This window comes from Zootoca vivipara, chromosome 3 (genome assembly GCF_963506605.1).
Source record: "Zootoca vivipara chromosome 3, rZooViv1.1, whole genome shotgun sequence".
Taxonomy (NCBI): Eukaryota; Metazoa; Chordata; class Lepidosauria; order Squamata; family Lacertidae; genus Zootoca; species Zootoca vivipara.
The window spans coordinates 117,963,636-117,981,808 of record NC_083278.1 but is presented as its reverse complement, the minus strand read 5'-3'; the positions used below and the strand labels follow the sequence as shown (position 1 = coordinate 117,981,808).

Genomic DNA, 18,173 nt, shown 5'->3' with positions numbered 1-18,173 from the left:
ACATCATCAGATCCCACCCATCCCCAGTGACATCACTGGAGGCCACCTCTAAGTCTCAGGTTTGGGCTCTGAAATCTCAATGGTTGGGTTTTTTCTGACCTGGCAACCCTAGTTCTCAGTGTCCAACCAGATCAACTTAAAACTTCAAAATGCCCAGGCAAATAAATAAATTTTGCCGTTCATATGATTGCAACATTAGCATCGGTTATGTTCCTATGGATTTGGGACCACTAACAAATGCCCAACCTCTATTCCTTGATAGTACAGAGGACGAGTATGGGCAAGTGTTGGAATAGCATTCAGGGAACCAGCTAAGGAAAGGGCATAAATACTAGGTGTAATTCTCAATAACTAGGTCAGAGACTAGATTTGTTCTTTAAAAATCCATGACTTCTTTAGTATTGTTATTATAGCTCTACTTTATGGACTGAGCTAACAAGGACCCCTGCCCCAAGGAGCTGAAAATCTGAAATTTGTGTGAGAGACATGTGAAAGATGTATGAATACACCCAGACAGTTTTAAGTATTCTACAGGATTGTTCAGCTGAGGATAAAGAAAAAAAACCTAAAGGCTTCACAGGGATGGGTTTTGGAGAAGGGACTTGAATTTTAGAATCAAGGCAGCTAAAGCTTTTTTTTTCAAATTAATTGTGTTTCTAAACAGACACAGTGCCTTTTCATCATTAGTGAGATGACAATCAGTATCCACCCATCTGAAATGTCCATGCTTTGGACAAAGTACCAAAAGATTACAGGTCCTATTTCCTTCACAGATGTGTAGCAGAAGAAATTCCAGCAGGTGTAGCTTTTTTCCATCCTCAAAGTACAAGCTGCAGTTGCCAAGCCTTGCTGCCTCCCTTTGCAGCTGGTCATCCTCTTCAGTTGGAGGGATGTGTGTGCATGCTTGAGCGCTAATACTTCTGTCAACACAGCAGTGACTGACCACTGCCCCTTTGCGGTCTTAGTTATGGCTAGCTGCTAGCCAACAGCACGTGGTTCAGTTTCCTTTGTTGGAATTTTATGTGACAGGGTTATTGTGTCACTAAGGGACACAGGGAGCGGCACTGCAGTAAACGATATGGCAAGGTGCTTTTTCAGAGAAGGAAATGGATTCTCTGATTCAGGAAAGGAAACACACACAACAAACTATAAGTTACATAATTGTTACAGGTAGGTAGCCGTGTTGGTCTGACGTAGTCGAAACAAACAAAAAAAAATTCTTTCCAGTAGCACCTTAGAGACCAACTAACTTAGTTGGTCTCTAAGGTGCTACTGGAAATAATTTGTTTTGTTTTGTTTCGATTACATAATTGTTGTTAGAATTTTTGTTTTTCTGCAATCCCCAAACACTGAAATCAAGGATTTGGGTTACATTGACTGCAGAACCATAAAACAGAAAATATTCTGGAACGACAGGAAAGAATACAGAACTGGAAGAGAGGGTAGTTAAGTTCCATAAGGTTACAAGAACAAAAACCAACAGCTAGCCATCCAACTTCTGCTTAAAAGCAAAGGAGGGAGAGTCCACAACCTCCTACTGTCAAAACAGCTCTTACCGGAAGAAAATTCTTCTTGACATTTAGTTGGAATCACATTTCTTGTAACTTGAAGCCATTGGTTCAAGTCCTTTGTTGTTACCAGTGAAATTACAGATGGCCTTTCAGAGTTTTATCTGTTGTCACTGGAAAATATAATATGGATATCTAAAGTGTCCTTCTGGTCAGTGGAGAGTGCAGCACCCCACCCAGATGGGACCTTTGGCTTCATGGGGCTAGTTCCTCTGATCCGCCTAGAACAGGAACTCTCAGAGGCTCCAACTGTTAGTCTTATGTTCACAATGTTATTATTACTAGGTGTTGGACCAGCCTCACCCTCAAAGCTTTTCAAGACCTGGCGTTGCAGTAAGGTTCCACTTCCCCTCCTGGCTGCCCGGCACCACCTGATCATTCAACCAGTGCCGACTACTACAGAAGTTAACTCTTTGCTGTGTGCTCCACTCTCTGCTGACCAGAAGGACACCTCATGGTAAGTCCAACCTGCCATTCAAGTACAGAATGTACATTCAAAACTACAGAATGTTTTAAGGCACTTGAGTGGTTGTCAGTCAAAAGTTCTGAATGCATTTGCAACATGAACAAGTGTTTATTTTAATTACAATGTCAATCCATTGTTTAGGAAAACATGCTGTTTTGAATATAAACTTTTTTTGTACAAGGCTCTGGATAATATACTGAGAGGCAGGAGTATCAATTGCCTGTTAAACAATTCGTGCCACAAGAAAGCAGATGAAATGCTTACAGAACTTAAGCAAAGCTCCATATAAACAAGGCTGGGAGAGGCACAGCCATAGCCCATCTATCCTGAAATGGCATTCCTTTAACAACTCCAGATATGGTGAGCAGACCCAGCAAATGAGTAAAACACTTCCACCAGGACAATCCCAAATGCAGCTGTCAACAGATCAGAAAGAAACTGCATTTTTCCTGTTCCTGGGCTTTTAAGAGCAGCTTGACAAAAACCTGTCACTTTTCACAGCATGCAGCCCAGCAAAAAATATGTTGACTAAAAAGTTGCCTACCTATTTCCATGGAGACTACACAGCATAGAGAATTTGTTTAAACCATCTCCATTGCATACAGCAGGGAACCTCTGGCCCATGGGTCAAATTTGGCCAGATATTCCTCCCCAAATGAAACACAAGCAGTTTCCCCCAAACCACATCCATGTGCCCAACATCCAACATCAGATGTGACCTGCAGCTGGAGAGCTGGATTGAACTCCCTGGTCCATCAGCTGACAGGCTAGGAGCTCAATTCCGCTTGGTCACTATTTCCCTGCAGGCCAACTTTGACAGATGAGTAGCAGGAGTGTGTGGGTGGGCCAAAAAGGTTCCCCATCACAGTTATACAGCATCTTCCTCAAGCCCTGGTGCTGCAAACAAAGTGTCACATTTTGTTTTGCTTTTCGGAAGGGGTGCTTTCCTACTCCAAATGAACCATCACTCATATTGGGTTGGGTAGGAAACTTCATATGATGAAATACCTGCCTGTCATGCAGCTTTTTTTTTTAAAGGTATAGCAATGCTTTGGGGGTCAGAATATAAGGGACAGTTACAGATTTACCCTCTGCCAGGAAATATGAAGTAACCAGAAATCTCCAAAGCCGAGAGCCATAAAAGGGTTACTTCCCCTGCTAGACTTCTAACACATGCTCAGTGGGGAGGTGGTATCTTTTGATTGGGTGATGGTGACATAATGCTGACAGTTCAGAGCCAATCAGGGCCCGCCTTGTCTATTCCAAGCCCTTTCCCAAGCCCCTATAAATCTTTTGCTGTGCCTGGTGCAGAGTAGGAGATGGCTTGATGATGAGGGCTTAATTACAGCCGCCTCTGCTGCTCTAGAGAGGAGGAACAGGGATAGGCGTCTGCCAGATGGTTAGGCAGCAAGAAAGCCATTTTGTGGTATTCATCCATCCACCCCATTAAAATGACAGCCAGCCTGCCTGCCGCCTCCCTTCTCATAGCTACTACCTCAAAGCATAGGCAGCAGCATGCTAGATTCATCTCATACATGTGCTGTCATGCTCATGCCAAGTCCCTACATTAATGTGTTGGGGCGTGGATTGCACTGTGAATAAAACACAGCCCCTTACACAAACACACGGTTTAACTGGGCAGCTCAAGTACCCTCCCTCCCCTATTTATCTGCACATAAAGAGGTTTCTCCGTAGCAAGCTGCTCTTGCGCCCCTTTCTGTTCACAAGGAGGATTGTGTAGAACTTCCAGAGTGGATTAAATCTGAATGGCAACCCCAAAACTGCAGCTTAAGACAGCCACTTTTTCTGGCCTTGCTGAGAATGTCTCCATATCATAAATATTGAAGAATAGTCTAGGTTCTCTTTACTGCCTCAGTGTTGGTTAGGTAAGAAAGGCAAGCTTTTGCAAGGATGTATGGGTGCACAGGGAGGGATAAACTCAGTTTGGATAGTCTTTCTTGATATGAACCTGAAACGGGCAGATCTTGAATGGCTCAGATGGTGACCCGGCATGTACGCTGCAGATGCAGAAGTACGGAAAGACTTCTCCAAACTTGTCATGGAAAGTGTAGACGTGGCTCTTCTGCTCAGTGTCATAGAAGGAGAGCTCCCCTTCGTCACAGTCCAGCTCCACTCGCACTCTCTTGAGGTTCTTCCTGCGCCCAGTCTCTGACAGGATGGGCTGGAAGGACTGGCCTTTCCTGCTCTTGGTACCCTGCATGCGGGACATGTAGCCAAGCCCCAAACGGGAATCACAGCCAAAGCTCCAATAGCGGCCACAGGATTTACTGGCCACCCCGATGTACCAGGACTCAATGCTGCCAATATCGACCTCCCAAATGTGAGACCCTTTGGAATAGCTCTTGGAGCCCAGGACACATGGCATGCCCATGGAGAAGCGTTCAGGGACTTCCACCATCAGCTTGTACTTGCAGGTGTTAATGCTGGTGAGATCATCAGAAACTCCCAACCAACTGTCAGCTGTATTGGGATCAAAGCTGAACGGGACTGCAAAAGGAGACAATTATTACATATGAGGAATATGAAAAGAGGGAATTTAAAACAAAAGATAAGCATTTGTAAAAATTAAAAGAAAAAGAAAAAATAATAAGTTGCATTGCTGAAATAAATGCACTTTTCGATGATATTCTAATTTTCCGAGTGTCACCTGTATAAGTTTTTAGGTTTATAACAGGTTAATAATTAATAGAATGAAAGATCTGTAAAGTTTGACGGGACTCCAAGGGTCATCTAGTCCAACCCTCTGCAATGCAGGAATAATTAGGAATCCAATTATACTATTATACTAATTGTACTATTCCAATTTGTCCCCTCCTAGACACCTCCTGGCACACAAAAGCCAGGAGAGAATAAAACAAGGCAGCAGGCACAGTGAGGACACAAGTATGGATATTTCCTCATGAGTAAACCTGCTCTTGAGAAGCCATGCCAGCCTACTACGTGGCATGGAGGCCTGGGACATATATGGTTTTCAATTCACTTGCAAGCTTCTGCCCACACACTCGTGAAATGTCAGCACCCTTCTTCAAAATTAAAGAAAAAGACAAATACTGGATGTTTTGAACTCCAACTTCCATTAGCATGGCTGTGCTGGCTGGAACTGATGGGAGTTCTCCAAAGCATCCCGAGGACACCAGGCTGCTGCAGGCTGATGTAGATTACCCATGCACTGCTGCCCTCTAATGGCAACAATAAGCTGCTGCTTACCAAACAATACTCAACACAGCAATGTAGAGGAGATTTCGGAGTGGAAATGCAACTTTCCACTGCAGATCATTCCTCTACATATGCCCACATTCCTTGGCACCTCACTGTTTCTTGGCTCCACCTCCCTCTCCCAAGCTTCTTTAAAAAAAGGACAAAACTCAAAAATTGCTTAATTTTTGCCCAACCTGTAATTAATCTCTCATCAGTGCTGCCCACTGTCTTCTCCTGGATAAAAGAGCAAGGAGAGAGACTATTCCCTAGCTCTATTAATTGCTGTTACCAACAGGGATTAGAACCCCACATTTCACCCATCACTATGCACTGAAGGAACAGTGGCTTTTGCCACAATATGCCGGCTGGAATTTAACCGCTTTCAATTTTAACCTGAGGATTGTCATTTGTTCAGTTTTAATTTTGATTTGAATTAATTTTGGAATAATAATAATAATAATAATAATAATAATAATTTATTATTTATACCCGCCCATCTGGCTGGGCCTCCCCAGCCACTCTGGGAGGCTTCCAACACATTAAAATACAATAATCTATTGAACATTAAAAGCTTCCCTAAGCAGGGTTGCATTTTAATTGATTGATAGCTTGTTTATATGCATATTGTATTATTTATATGATGTTAGCCGCTCTGAGCCTGGCTCCGGCCGGGGAGGGTGGGGTACAAATAAAAAAATATTGTTTATTATTATTATTAAGTGTAACATAATTCATTCAGGTGTGAAAAATCTTCACCCACAAAAACAGGTACAATTCAGGAGTACTTCTGTCACTTGTTATCTTAGGAACCAATTCAAGAGTAAAATATATATTACAGCGTCCTACTGAAAAGCAACATACACACATTCTGTCACAACATTCTGTGCCAGAAGTTGAGGATTTGCTTAGAATAAAGCATGCAATCTGAGCACCTATTAATACACGCCCAGCCAGTTTTCACTGTACCCAAATAAGTATTATTCTCCTCCATTTGGAGTTTATATTTCAGTGCCGTCAGGACAAGCAAGGGTGGAATATTACAGGGGTTTTATTCTTTTTTTTTTTTTTTTTTTAAAAAATATTTTTATTAATTTTCCAATTAAAACCAATTATATCACATTCAATATTTCAAATTATACACATATATATATCAATCAAACCGAATGTTATGCCAAATCATCTAAATAATTTATTTTTGGGTTCCCATGCTTCAAGAAATTGGGAATTCCTCGCAACTGTCCACTGCCGTCTTATTTCTAAAGTTCAAATCGTCCTCCAAGCTCATAATATTCCAAATCTTCCCCTTACAGTCACCTAGATGTTTTCCACTTTCATCCGATTGTTCCAGCTGCTGAGATAAATGTCAAACGAAGTTTCACAGATGTTCTTTCTCCTGTGTGAGTTAATCAGTCCAGCCTCCCCATAAATCTTCTTAGTGGAGCTCCCTGTTGCGACGGAGTAGCAGCGCCATCTTAAAAGGCTCAAATCACTTTCATTTTCTCTCATAGCCATGAAGATTTACGATTTATTTATCTTTATAGAATTTACAGCTTTTTCAGGCAGGAGACCCAAACATCCAACCATGAACTCTTGGTAAATTAATGGATCTCCTTGCCCTATAGCTGAACTTAGCTTCAGGTCGCTGCTCCAATTTAAAGTGCGTCACAGCTCATAAATCCTCCGAACGCGTCCAGAACTCCTTCCGTCTGACTAGGGGGGGGCTTTTCTCATCGGCAACTTCACATCTTTAAGAAATATGCTCAGTAACAACAGCTATAGAGTTCAACTCACACAGTCTTTTGCTTCTCTTTCACTCCAAACAAGCCAGGACATCGCGTCCGGGAAGATACGAGGCAACAATATGAAGAAAAAATAAAAACTTGCTTCCCTTATCGCTCCGTCCCCATCAATCCTTCTTCCAGATGCCGTACATTCTTTGACTCCTCTCGCTCAGCAGCATAAAATTCTCAGCAGTAAACAGCGCTTCTTCCCCTCCTTCTGAAGTATGTCCATAGATTTAAGCCTAATTATCTTCTTTAACCATGGAAATCCCCGCCATGCAGATTAGCGTCCGGGAGTCCTGGCCGTCGTAAGTGCTCAGCCCAAGCTCCCCCCACTCCAAAAACAGTCGGAGTGGGTCTGGGGGCATCGCGGGCCAGCGGCCCCTCTCCGTAACCCCCGGAGAGGGTAGGGGGTTGCCATTTACTCCCCTAGCAACCGCCAAATTCCTTACGAAGGTCAGAGAGATGGAAAACAGGTCCGCCATTCCTGCAGGCGGAAACCGGAACCTACAGGGGTTTTATTCTATGCATCCTTTCATTACGAGAGAAACTTATTTTTTATAGGAAAGGGCATTATGGAATTATCACCAGTACTTGCAATAAGCTACCTCAATGTGTTCTACGGAAGGGATGAGGTAACATTTATGACCTACAGCTGAAGAGTCACAGATTCCTTTTCTCCTGGCATCTAAGAAACCTACCAACTTTGATGATATTCAGCATCTTCTTCCATACATTATACTGCAAAGAGCCCAAATACTTGGTGACTTCTATCAGAGTCCCTGGTGGGATTGCTTCTGGCTGTTCTACTGTCCAGGCAATTCTAGGAAACACAATTCAGACAAACAAAGAGGTGAGCAAGGTGGACCCAGTTTTAGAAAAACCAAACATCTTATAGATGGACCAATCCCAAACCTTCTGAATGCAAGTGTCTTGTTGTTTAGTCGTTTAGTCGTGTCCAGCTCTTCGTGACCCCATCAGAGAAGAAACCATTACTGAGAAACTCTATTAAAAGTTTCGAGGGGGTTTGGGGAGGGCTGTACATCATCCTACCAAGAGGACAAGTGTCTAGGATCATGCAAATGTTCAAAAGACTGCAAATCAGCCATCTTCATATCTCATACCTACACCCTCCCCCAGTCAGGATTCGTGGGAATCTCAAATCAATTTTATGAAAAAAGATTCAAGCCTTCTTTGTTGCATGTTTAAAAACATACATTATCAGAATACTCTTATCACTTCTCCAGGGGTGCTTCAATGCTCAGAAATCTGAGATTTCTCTGGGTGCCTCTGCTATTTTGAGAAGCAGCAGGTAGTGACTGCAGAAAAAGCGTTTTCAGTGCTGACTCCTTACCTATGGGAACAACCTTCCCAAGGAGGTTGCCCTGGCACCCTCGTTGTTGTTGTTTAGTCGTTTAGTCGTGTCCGACTCTTCGTGACCCCTTGGACGAGAGCACGCCAGGCACTCCTGTCTTGCACTGCCTCCCGCAGTTTGGTCAGACTCATGTTCGTAGCTTCGAGAACACTGTCCAACCATCTCGTCCTCTGCCGTCCCCTTCTCCTAGTGCCCTCAATCTTTCCCAACATCAGGGTCTTTTCCAAGGATTCTTCTCTTCTCATGAGGTGGCCAAAGTATTGGAGCCTCAGCTTCACAATCTGTCCTTCCAGTGAGCTATCATTACTCTCATTTATGCATGTCTTTCCCCAGGTTTTAAACATCCCAGAATCTACAATCTTTGGGTTTTAAAAAAACTTTTAACCATTCTTGGAGGGAGGGGATGTTCCTAAGTTTTTGCTATTTTAATTTGTGTATTGTTTTTATTACATTTCTGCTAGCTGCCCTTAGACCATGATTGTGCTGACGGTGCAGATTATAAAATAGTCCAAATAAAAACACACACACATTTTCCCGTTGTGTGTGGTGTTCTGAGAATAGCTTCTGCATTCAGTACAAAAGATGGAACCCATTCATGCACACAAATGGGTTGTTTTAAAACAATGGAGTTATTGTTGTTGTTGTTGTTATTATGGGGGGGGGGGAGAGTTAAACATATGACTGATTACATGCATACAGAGCAATTACCCAAACCGAGCAACTAGAGTACAGTAGAATAAAACAGGCTAATTGCATCCTGCTTTCCCTCACACTGAGCTGTCCCTTCTATCTACATATGTTAGATTGGCTTGAAGGCATAAGAAGTGCCAGCGTGTGTGTTCCTTGTATTCTGAGACCCACCTTGATCTGAATGTCAATGCAAGTCGCGGGCTAATTAAAGCCTTGAAGTTACCTCCTGTTCTGCATTTTAATCCACAAACATCCAAACCTCTGTTAATTAATTTGTGACACCTTTCAACTTGTTTCTCCTGACAGGCAAAACTATGAGGCAACATATTAATCCCCAAGTCAACCACATACAGGATTTTTAGTTTTTCCTTCACAATGGGTTAGAAATCTAAGAAATTAGCAACAAACCTGCGTTTCCGGTTTTTGTGTTTCTGTAAGAAAAAGAAGAAAGTGGAATCAGAGAAGAAACTCTATTAAAAGTTTCAAGGGGGTTTGGGGAGAGCTGTACATCATCCTACCAAGAGGACAAGTCTTCAGAATCAGAGGCATCATTCAGTGGACTAGGTTTTTTTTTTTTGGGGGGGGGGGGGTACAGAAGGAAGAAATATTCCCATTTCATTTGGGATATGGAGCCAGATGCCCAGATTACCTTGAGGAAGGAAACATCCTCCTCCTTCAGGTCAGCCTGCAGCTGGCCAACTTCCTGTACCAAGACATTGCTTTCTTCCGATAGCTCCCTGATTTTGTCTTCAATCAGGTCCTGCTTCTTCCGGGCCTCCTCCCGCAACTCTTCCAGAATAGTCTTCTCCTCATTCTGCAGGAACTTGTGCAGTTGTTCAAACTGCTTTTTAATCTCCTTCTCCAACATAGCACTTTCTTCCTGGGGGTGGGTGGCAGGGGAGAGAAAGAAAGACAAAATAAAACAAGGATGTAGCTTCAAATGCAGGACAGTTCTGCAAAATAAGAGACACAAACCATAACAGAGTTCTTGTATACTCTTAGGACTTTTATAATTCCTCAGCACCTAAACAGTCCTAAGAGAGACACTAACAGAGTTTGCAAACTAATATGCACCACTGTAGTACAACACAACTCAATGTGTAAAAGAAACCTTACACATCAGAGCTTCTCCTGTGCTACTGCAGCAGTAGCAGAGTTGAGGAAGGCCATAGCTCGGTGGTAGAGCACAGGCTTGGTATGCAGAAAGCCCCAGGTTTGATCCCTAGCATTGCCAGGCAAGGCTGGGAATGCCCCCTTGCCTAAATCCCTGGGGAGCCACTGCCAGTCATCAATCATAGGGTGGTTCAGAACATAAAAATATAAAATATCTTCACAGTACAGAGCAGGGGAGGCTTGAATACAGAACATGACACCTGTCCCTCCCAATCCATAGCCACACACAAGCATGATGGAAGGGAAGGTCTCTCCTGGATACACAGAGTGCTTGGAGGTGTGCCCTAGGACAGTGCACTGCACAATTAGGAGCTCAGAGTCAGATGCTCACCTTGTTGTGGTTTGCAATGAGCCTGAAATCAGACTTTATTCTTCCAAATTCTTTCACCTTGTCCTGCAGGGAGCTTTCCATGTCTTTGCACTTAGCCTGGAATTAAGGCAGAGAAGAAAGAGCTTAGCATCTTATACTACCTGTTTCCGAATTCTAGGAAAAGGGAAACTTCATCTATTACACAATACTGTACAGGATTAACTCTCCTGAAATGCTTGAGCAGCAGTCCCTAGCAGTAGTTGTCTGCACTTCTGTCATAGAACACTCATGAATCTTCAAAAAAACATAGAACAACTACAAACAGCTCATCTTCAGGCTCCCTCGGGAGGTGGTGGACTCTCCTTCCTTGGAGGTTTTTAAGCAGAGGTTGGACTACTACTAGATGACATGAATGGATAGAGACAGAACTGGGACCCACAAGTGTGGCTTGCAATACAAACTCCCACCTCTATAAGTGTTCAGGCATCATTTTCAGCACAAGGGGTCGGATGAAGCATGCACACCAAGCTCTCCACTACATGCAGAATCTCAAGAAACATGCAACATTCCTGGGACATGTGGAATCAAATTATTAATAGCTCAAGAACAACACATATTCTACACAAGTGAAACTGTGCGTAAACTTTTCACTGTGCCTTGGAGGGCTGTCAGGGGACAGACAAGTGCTTTGGTGGCAAAACCCTTCACATGGCCCTGGTGATCTCTGGTTCAAAACTGGGGGGGGGGGGCTCCCCAAAACACAAGCCCAATTTGTCATTCTTACACATTGAATTATATACGGTGCAGTCCTCCCTCCTCCTAACTCATGGAGACTGGAATTAGACATGAGGTTGGGTGACTCACAGCAACTCATACTTCTGTCAGAGACAGATGGAAACTTTGCCTGGAAAGAGTGACTCAAAATGCACACCGCTTCCTTTAGCCTCCAACATCCCTTCCCACCACTTCAAAGCCCATTAGAAGGGGAAGAAATGGAGGCAGTGAGAGATTTTACTTTCTTGGGCTCCTTGATCACTGCAGATGGTGACAGCAGTCACGAAATTAAAAGACGCCTGCTTCTTGGGAGAAAAGCAATGACAAACCTAGACAGCATCTTAAAAAGCAGAGACATCACCTTGCCGACAAAGGTCCGTATAGTTAAAGCTATGGTTTTCCCAGTAGTGATGTATGGAAGTGAGAGCTGGACCATAAAGAAGGCTGATCGCCGAAGAATTGATGCTTTTGAATTATGGTGCTGGAGGAGACTCTTGAGAGTCCCATGGACTGCAAGAAGATCAAACCTATCCATTCTTAAGGAAATCAGCCCTGAGTGCTCCCTGGAAGGACAGATCGTGAAGCTGAGGCTCCAATACTTTGGCCACCTCATGAGAAGAGAAGAATCCTTGGAAAAGACCCTGATGTTGGGAAAGATTGAGGGCACTAGGAGAAGGGGACGACAGAGGACAAGATGGTTGGACAGTGTTCTCGAAGCTACGAACATGAGTTTGACCAAACTGCGGGAGGCGGTGCAGGACAGGAGTGCCTGGCGTGCTATGGTCCGTGGGGTCACGAAGAGTCGGACACGACTAAACGACTAAACAACAACAACATCCTTTCTTTCAAGCAACAACAGCCATCTTTCAATACAGTAACCCAATACAACCACCTCAAAGAGCCTCTCCCCGTGGGGACTCAAAATCCATTTGGAGCCTCCGTTCCAAAGCAAAGTTTGACTGCATTACTATCTTAATATACCTCCCCCCCCCCAAATCAGGGCAACCCACCACTGGTGTTTCTGTGGCTCGTTTTCAGTATACTCGTTTTCAGTATACTGTATAGGTTACCCACATGGGAAATAACCAGGAACCAACAAAATTTGCCAAATTGAAACAAGCAATACTGTTGGCATTTCACACAGCAACAGGAAACTTGCCACAAAATCTGGTTTGCCCCACCCATGGAGGTTTAGCAATTTTGGCACTTTACACTGCATTTTCATCTGGTTTGTAAGAGATTTCAAATTTTTATTTTGCAAGTCAGCTTGCAAGCCCTACAAACATCCACATGGAGTTTTTCAGAGATAAATTCTGTGGGTCCACACAGTTGCTCTTGGGCTGGAGGACATCTCCCCATGACTGCGGCTGATGGCAATTGCAGCCCAACAACACTTGGAGGGCCATAGGTTCTCTAGAGAAAAGGCTTTAAAATATGCGGTCACCATCTGCTGAAAAGTCAGCACCCCATATGGGGACTTCCGCGGGGCTCTTCCCCAGTGTGTGATTCTGCAGTTGGAAACCCTCTTCCTCGGAAACTGCTTGGCCACTTCAATATCTCATTCCATCATCAAGTGGACATTTTTATTTTGGGAACATTTCCCCAACTTTTGAATTGGAGGAAGTATTACAGATGGCGAGATACGTTAAGCTGGAAATAGTTGCAGGATCCAAGTTGCAGCTGTTTCCAATCTAACCAAAGCTCTGTGTTTCTGCAACCCCCCTGGAGAATGTTGTGGTGAAAAATAGGAACGCTTCTGCAAGTTGTTGTTTTTAAAAGTGCATGTCATTTTAGTGATTCTGGGCCTCAGCTTTCATAAGGGACCAATTGTGAGTTTGTTTGGGTTTTAAATGCATTGCCTACGTTGCAATAGTAAAGATGAGTTGTATTTTACTTCAACTGCAGGCAAAAGGATTAGGAAATGTTTTCTGGCACCTCAGCAGGCCCTAAATCCTTAAACTCCTTCAGTTAATCCACTGGTTCAGAGAAGAACTGTACTTCAGCTGCAGAACAACTGCTTTACATACAGAAGGTCGCCAGCATCTCTCATCTCCAGGGAGGACTGGGAATCTAGCCCAGCCTTGTCTGGACTGACTGGCAAAGGCTCTCCGACAAAGGTCTTCCTTCCCTACACTTAACTGGAGAAGCCTGGATCTTAACTGGTATCAAATCATTGAACCTATGACTTTCTGCATGAAAAGCAGTTGCTCTGTCACTGAGCTACAGCCCTCCCCATCCCATTTGCTATGGGGTATCAGAGTTGGTACACCAAAGGTCATCTAGTCCAACCCCCTGCAATGCAGGAATCGCAACTCGATAATACATGGCAGGTGGCCATCCAGCCTCTCCTTAAAAACCTCCAAGTAAGGACAGTCCACAAACTCCCGGGGGAGGGACCAACATCACTCATGTCACATGAAGCAGGGTCCTCATGCAACAAATTCCTATACCCCAAATCATTGGCAAGGAGAAGGCTTTGATGTGGGGCGGCCCCAATTTATGCAGCTAGTGGTGTTTGAGAATATTATGGTGGCTGGGAGAGGAACTCACCAGTGGGTGCCCATCACCACTATGGCAAAGGCAACATGCTGTCTGGCCTAAGAGATGGGCAAGTGGGGGTACAGAGGCTGGCATTGCTAAACATCCATCAGAAGGCAGTTTCAGAGATATAAAGCAGCCTTTGTATGCAGCCAAGGTAGAACATGATATGCTTCTAGTGAATCTATCTTTGGCCCTCCAAGTGTTACTGAACTACAGCTCTCACCAACTTCAGCAAGCACAGCCAGGGATAATGGGAATTGTAGTTCAGCAACATCTAGCAGCCGAAAGGTTCCCCACATCCAGTCTGGGCTGATCTCAAATCACATACAGCTCCTCCCTCTTATAGCATCCAGAATTGTAGAGTTGGAAGGGACCCCAAGAGTTATCTAGTCCAGCCCCTGCCATCACAACTAAAAAATATCCCTGAAAGGTGGCCATTCAAAGGTCTGCTTAGAAACCTCCAATGAAGGAGAGCCCTCCAACTCTTAGAGGACCTTCTTGCACCATCCAGAGCCCCAGGGGAGCTTACCCTGTAGTTCTTGGCCATCTCTGCCACAGGCTTCATCCTGTGGTCCACATGCTGCTTGGAGCTTTGGCACACAAAGCAGACCAGGTCCTTGTCCTCCAGGCAGAAGAGCTTGGCTTCCTCTCCATGCACAGGACAGAGGGGAGAGGACTCCCCAGCCTCCCCCTGCTGCTGCTGCTTCTTCTTCTCCTGCAAGAGGAACATCTCCACAATATTGGCCAGGGTGTGGTTGGTGCGGAGCTCCTCAGGGGAGCAGGCTGCCTTGCACACGGGGCAGACATGGTGGGCCTGGTTCTCCCAGGACCGGCTCACGCAGCCTTTGCAGAAGTTGTGCCCGCAGCGGAGGGTGACGGCATCTTTGAAGGGCTCATAGCAGATGGGGCACAGCAGCTCCTCCTTGATGGTAGTAGCAGGGGGCAGGGACTGGGCAAAAGGCAAAGAGGCTTGCTTGGCCATGGGTTTGCTGCAGGAGAAAAGGGAACAAGTCAGCTGCAAAAATCCAACAGACAACCAGCTGTTGCTGCTCCCCCAGTTTATGACTCACAGCTGCAGGCTGCTAATAAACTTTCCAGGGCAAGCCCCACCCTAGTTTATTTTGCCATTTGAATACAGAAACTGATTTTGACTGACAGCGCATGAGGCCAGTGGGAAAAGGAGCGGGTGGTGCCGCCCATCCAGGGCATCTTTCCAAGCCCCAGCCTCTAGAGCTGGAAATGGGTTTCCTCTTGAGCAGGAATTGACGCAGCGAATAGGAAAGCCCCGGAGGCGGAGAAGTGGATTTTTGCGCGCTCCCTTCCGCACCGCCTTTACTCAGGAATAGGCCTTGCTGTTGCAAGGGGCTGATCAGCAGCCCCAGGAGAGCGTTTACTCGGGAGTAACTGCCCCCGGTTTCCTAGGATCTCTTCAAAGCACCACCCCCTTGAATGCTGCGCGCTCTGGCAACCTTGGGCTTCTTAGGGAGCGGCTTTGGGTTTCCAGCGGTTCCCATCCCAAACGCGCTTCCGCGGAAGGAGGGGCTTGCACCCGCGTGTTTAGACACACTCGCTCCGAAGTAAATCTATTCGAACGTTCCGGATGATCAAAATTCGATCCAAGGGCGTTTCGATTTGAGAAACTTAACAGGAGCTATAGTTTTGCAAACATGGAATCAGTTCGGTGACTAGGAACTGGGAGAGACCGGAGTTCAAATCCCACCCCACACGCGGCCATGAAGCTTACTGGGCGACCTTTGGCCAGTTACCGTACCCTGACTGTAGACAGGGTTGTTGTGAGGATAAAATGTATTATGTATGTGGGCCACTTTGAGCTCCAGGGAGGCAATACGCATACGCAGCAAATAATTTTGGAGCAAATATTGTTGGCCTCCACGTGATTTGCTTCGGAGTAAACGCTAACTTGGGCTGAGGCTGCATGTTCTACGCGCGACAGAAAGCAGAAGTGAGCTTTTATTATTTTAAAAACACAACAACCCGGGAATAAAAGAGGCGGGGGGGAGGGAGAAACTGTTTCCCAACTAGGAAGCAGAAGTGAGTTGTTCTTTTTTAAAAAAAAAACCGGGAATAAAAAAGAAGAAGCGGGGGGGGGGGGATGTTTCCTAACTAGAGAGCTGAAGCGACCTCTTTACTTAAAATGGGAATAAAAGAGCGGAGAACGCAACTAACCGCGGTTTTGCTTTCCAATCCGAGGGACGCTGGGAAGAAACGAAGGAAAACGCGCGCGCGCGCGCGCTCCTCGTGTAAACCGGCCGTTATTGGCAGGGAGCGACTCCGGAGCCAAGTTTGCCAGGCGCGAGGACCGAATGGTGAAGCCACCGCTCCGGCCTCGGAGGCCACCAGGTCGAGCCACGTGGGCTGCTGGACCAGGTGGCCCGCGTGCATCCTTGCAGCATCTTCGGGGCAGGGGATACCTCTCCCACCCCAAATCTCCTCCCGGCCCTTACCTTGGCTCGTTGCTGGGGGAAGCAGGCAGGCACCCCTGGCAGCAGGTCCTGGTGCCCCTTCGGCGGCGGGGGCGGCGAGCCAGTTCGCCCGCGAACAAGGAAGCCATGGCCACTGTTTGCAGATGACACTTTTTCTTTTTTGCAAAAGTAGCTGGCAACCCCGCGTTGCAGAGCAAAAGAGGTCGGGAGCCTCCGTCTTTCCTTTTATGTCCCTCCCGGAGGCGAGTCGGACGGGGCTGCAGGCTCCGCCCAGCTCAAGCTGGGGAATGGCAGCTGCTCCGAGCCGGTTGAGCGAGCCAGATCTCATACCTGTGCCAAGGAGGCTTCCAAGTTGGCGAAGAAATTAGGTCAAGGTGTTTGGGGCAACGAGCCAGACACCAGGGAGGCGGGCGAAATGTCTTCCCACCCCGACAGCGAGCAGGCAGAGGGTGCAAAAAGGGGAATAACTGCAAACATTTCAGGGAGGGAGCAGGATGCAAAAAAAACTCTTTGATGCATCTTGAACGAGAAAATCTAGTATTAGGGGAAGACACTCGGTCTGGCTTGGCGAAAGGCGGATCCTGCCTCATCTGGCTTCAGAACTGCAAACTGCTTTGATGTTGCTTGACATTGTGAGTTTTATTGATTCTAGGGAGGCTTTTAATTATTATTATTTTATTATTTCTACCCTGCCCATCTGACTTCGTTGCCCCAGCCACTCTAGGCGGCTTCCAGCATATACAGTGGTACCTCGGTTTATGAACACAATTGGTTCCGGAAGTCTGTTCATAAACTGAAGCGTTCATAAACTGAAGTGAAGTTTCCCATTGAAAGTAATGGAAAGTGAATTAATCTGTTCCAGATGGGTCCGCGGCGTTTGTAAACCGAAAATTCGTAATACGAGGTGTTCATAAACCGAGGTTCCACTGTATAAGAAACATGCTAAAACATTTAAAAACTTCCCTTTAAACGGCTGCCTTCAGGTGTCATCTTGTATTGTTAACTTATCTCCTTGACATCTGATGGGAGGGCATTCCTCAGGGTGGTTGCCACTGCGGAGAAGGTCTTCTGCCTGGTTCCCTGTAACCTCACTTCTCGCAGTGAGGGAACCGCCAGAAGGCCCCCGGGGCTTCTTTTGGCAACTTTTGCCCCCAAGCTGGTGCCAAACATGTTGCTCTGCTTTCTTTGAATCACATCAGTGAGGCTGGGTAGGTGGGTGGGTCTTGTCATCTGGGCAGCCCATGCACCTCCATGCACACTGCCTAGACTTGTGTGTCACTACTGTTATTTAATGCCCAGCATAGGGGGACCCAGGTGGCACTGTGGGTTAAACCACTGAGCCTAGGGCTTGCTGATCAGAAGGTCGGCGGTTCGAATCCCTGTGACGGGGTGAGCTCCCGTTGCTTGGTCCCAGCTCCTGCCAACCTAGCAGTTCAAAAGCACGTCAAATTGCAAGTAGATAAATAGGAACCGCTACAGCGGGAAGGTAAAACCTTGGTGCTGCTCTGGTTTGTCAGAAGCGGCTTTGTCATGCTGGCCACATGACCTGGAAGCTATACGCCGGCTCCCTCGGCCAATAATGCGAGATGAGCGCGCAACCCCAGAGTCGGTCATGACTGGACCTAATGGTCAGGGGTCCCTTTACCTTTAATGCCCAGCATGTTAAAGGACATACCCTAAAAGCCAGTACTGTACAGTGATACCTTGTTTCTCCAATGCCTTGGTGCTCAAACAACTTGGAACCCAAACACTGCAAACCCACAAGTAAGTGATTCTCCCCCCCCCCCAGAAACTGAACATGCTCCGTTTTGAGTGTCACGCTTCCAATTTGA

The 18,173-nt window shown here is 45.9% G+C and overlaps 1 protein-coding gene across 2 annotated transcripts; it reads right to left on the bottom strand.

Annotated features, from left to right (window-relative positions):
- Positions 1–2,282: 2,282 nt before the first annotated feature.
- Positions 2,283–16,615, bottom strand: TRIM35 (tripartite motif containing 35). Of its 2 annotated transcripts, none has more exons than XM_035110820.2 (7): positions 16,363–16,615; positions 14,427–14,886; positions 10,604–10,699; positions 9,749–9,979; positions 9,508–9,530; positions 7,736–7,857; positions 2,283–4,542 (listed from the first exon to the last, which is right to left on the bottom strand). In XM_035110820.2, the coding sequence occupies exons 1-7, from the start codon at positions 16,467–16,469 to the stop codon at positions 3,974–3,976; spliced, it is 1,608 nt and encodes a 535-aa protein (XP_034966711.1). In that variant the 5' UTR covers positions 16,470–16,615; the 3' UTR covers positions 2,283–3,973. The 2 variants fall into 2 exon arrangements, with proteins under 2 accessions (XP_034966711.1, XP_034966712.1); XM_035110821.2 differs by lacking the exon at positions 16,363–16,615 and adding an exon at positions 16,085–16,238.
- Between the last annotated feature and the right edge of the window lie 1,558 nt (positions 16,616–18,173).

What these genes read in the sequence shown, in the direction of transcription:
- TRIM35 (XM_035110820.2), bottom strand. Translation starts at nt 16,469, where the DNA reads ATGGCTTCCTTGTTCGCGGGCGAACTGGCTCGCCGCCCCCGCCGCCGA. An exon ending in CACAAAAACCGGAAACGCAG is followed by an intron (nt 7,858 to 9,507) that starts GTTTGTTGCTAA and finishes TGTGTTTCCTAG; the next exon opens with AATTGCCTGGACAGTAGAAC. An exon ending in GCTGAATATCATCAAAGTTG is followed by an intron (nt 4,543 to 7,735) that starts GTAGGTTTCTTA and finishes CTCCTTTTGCAG; the next exon opens with TCCCGTTCAGCTTTGATCCC.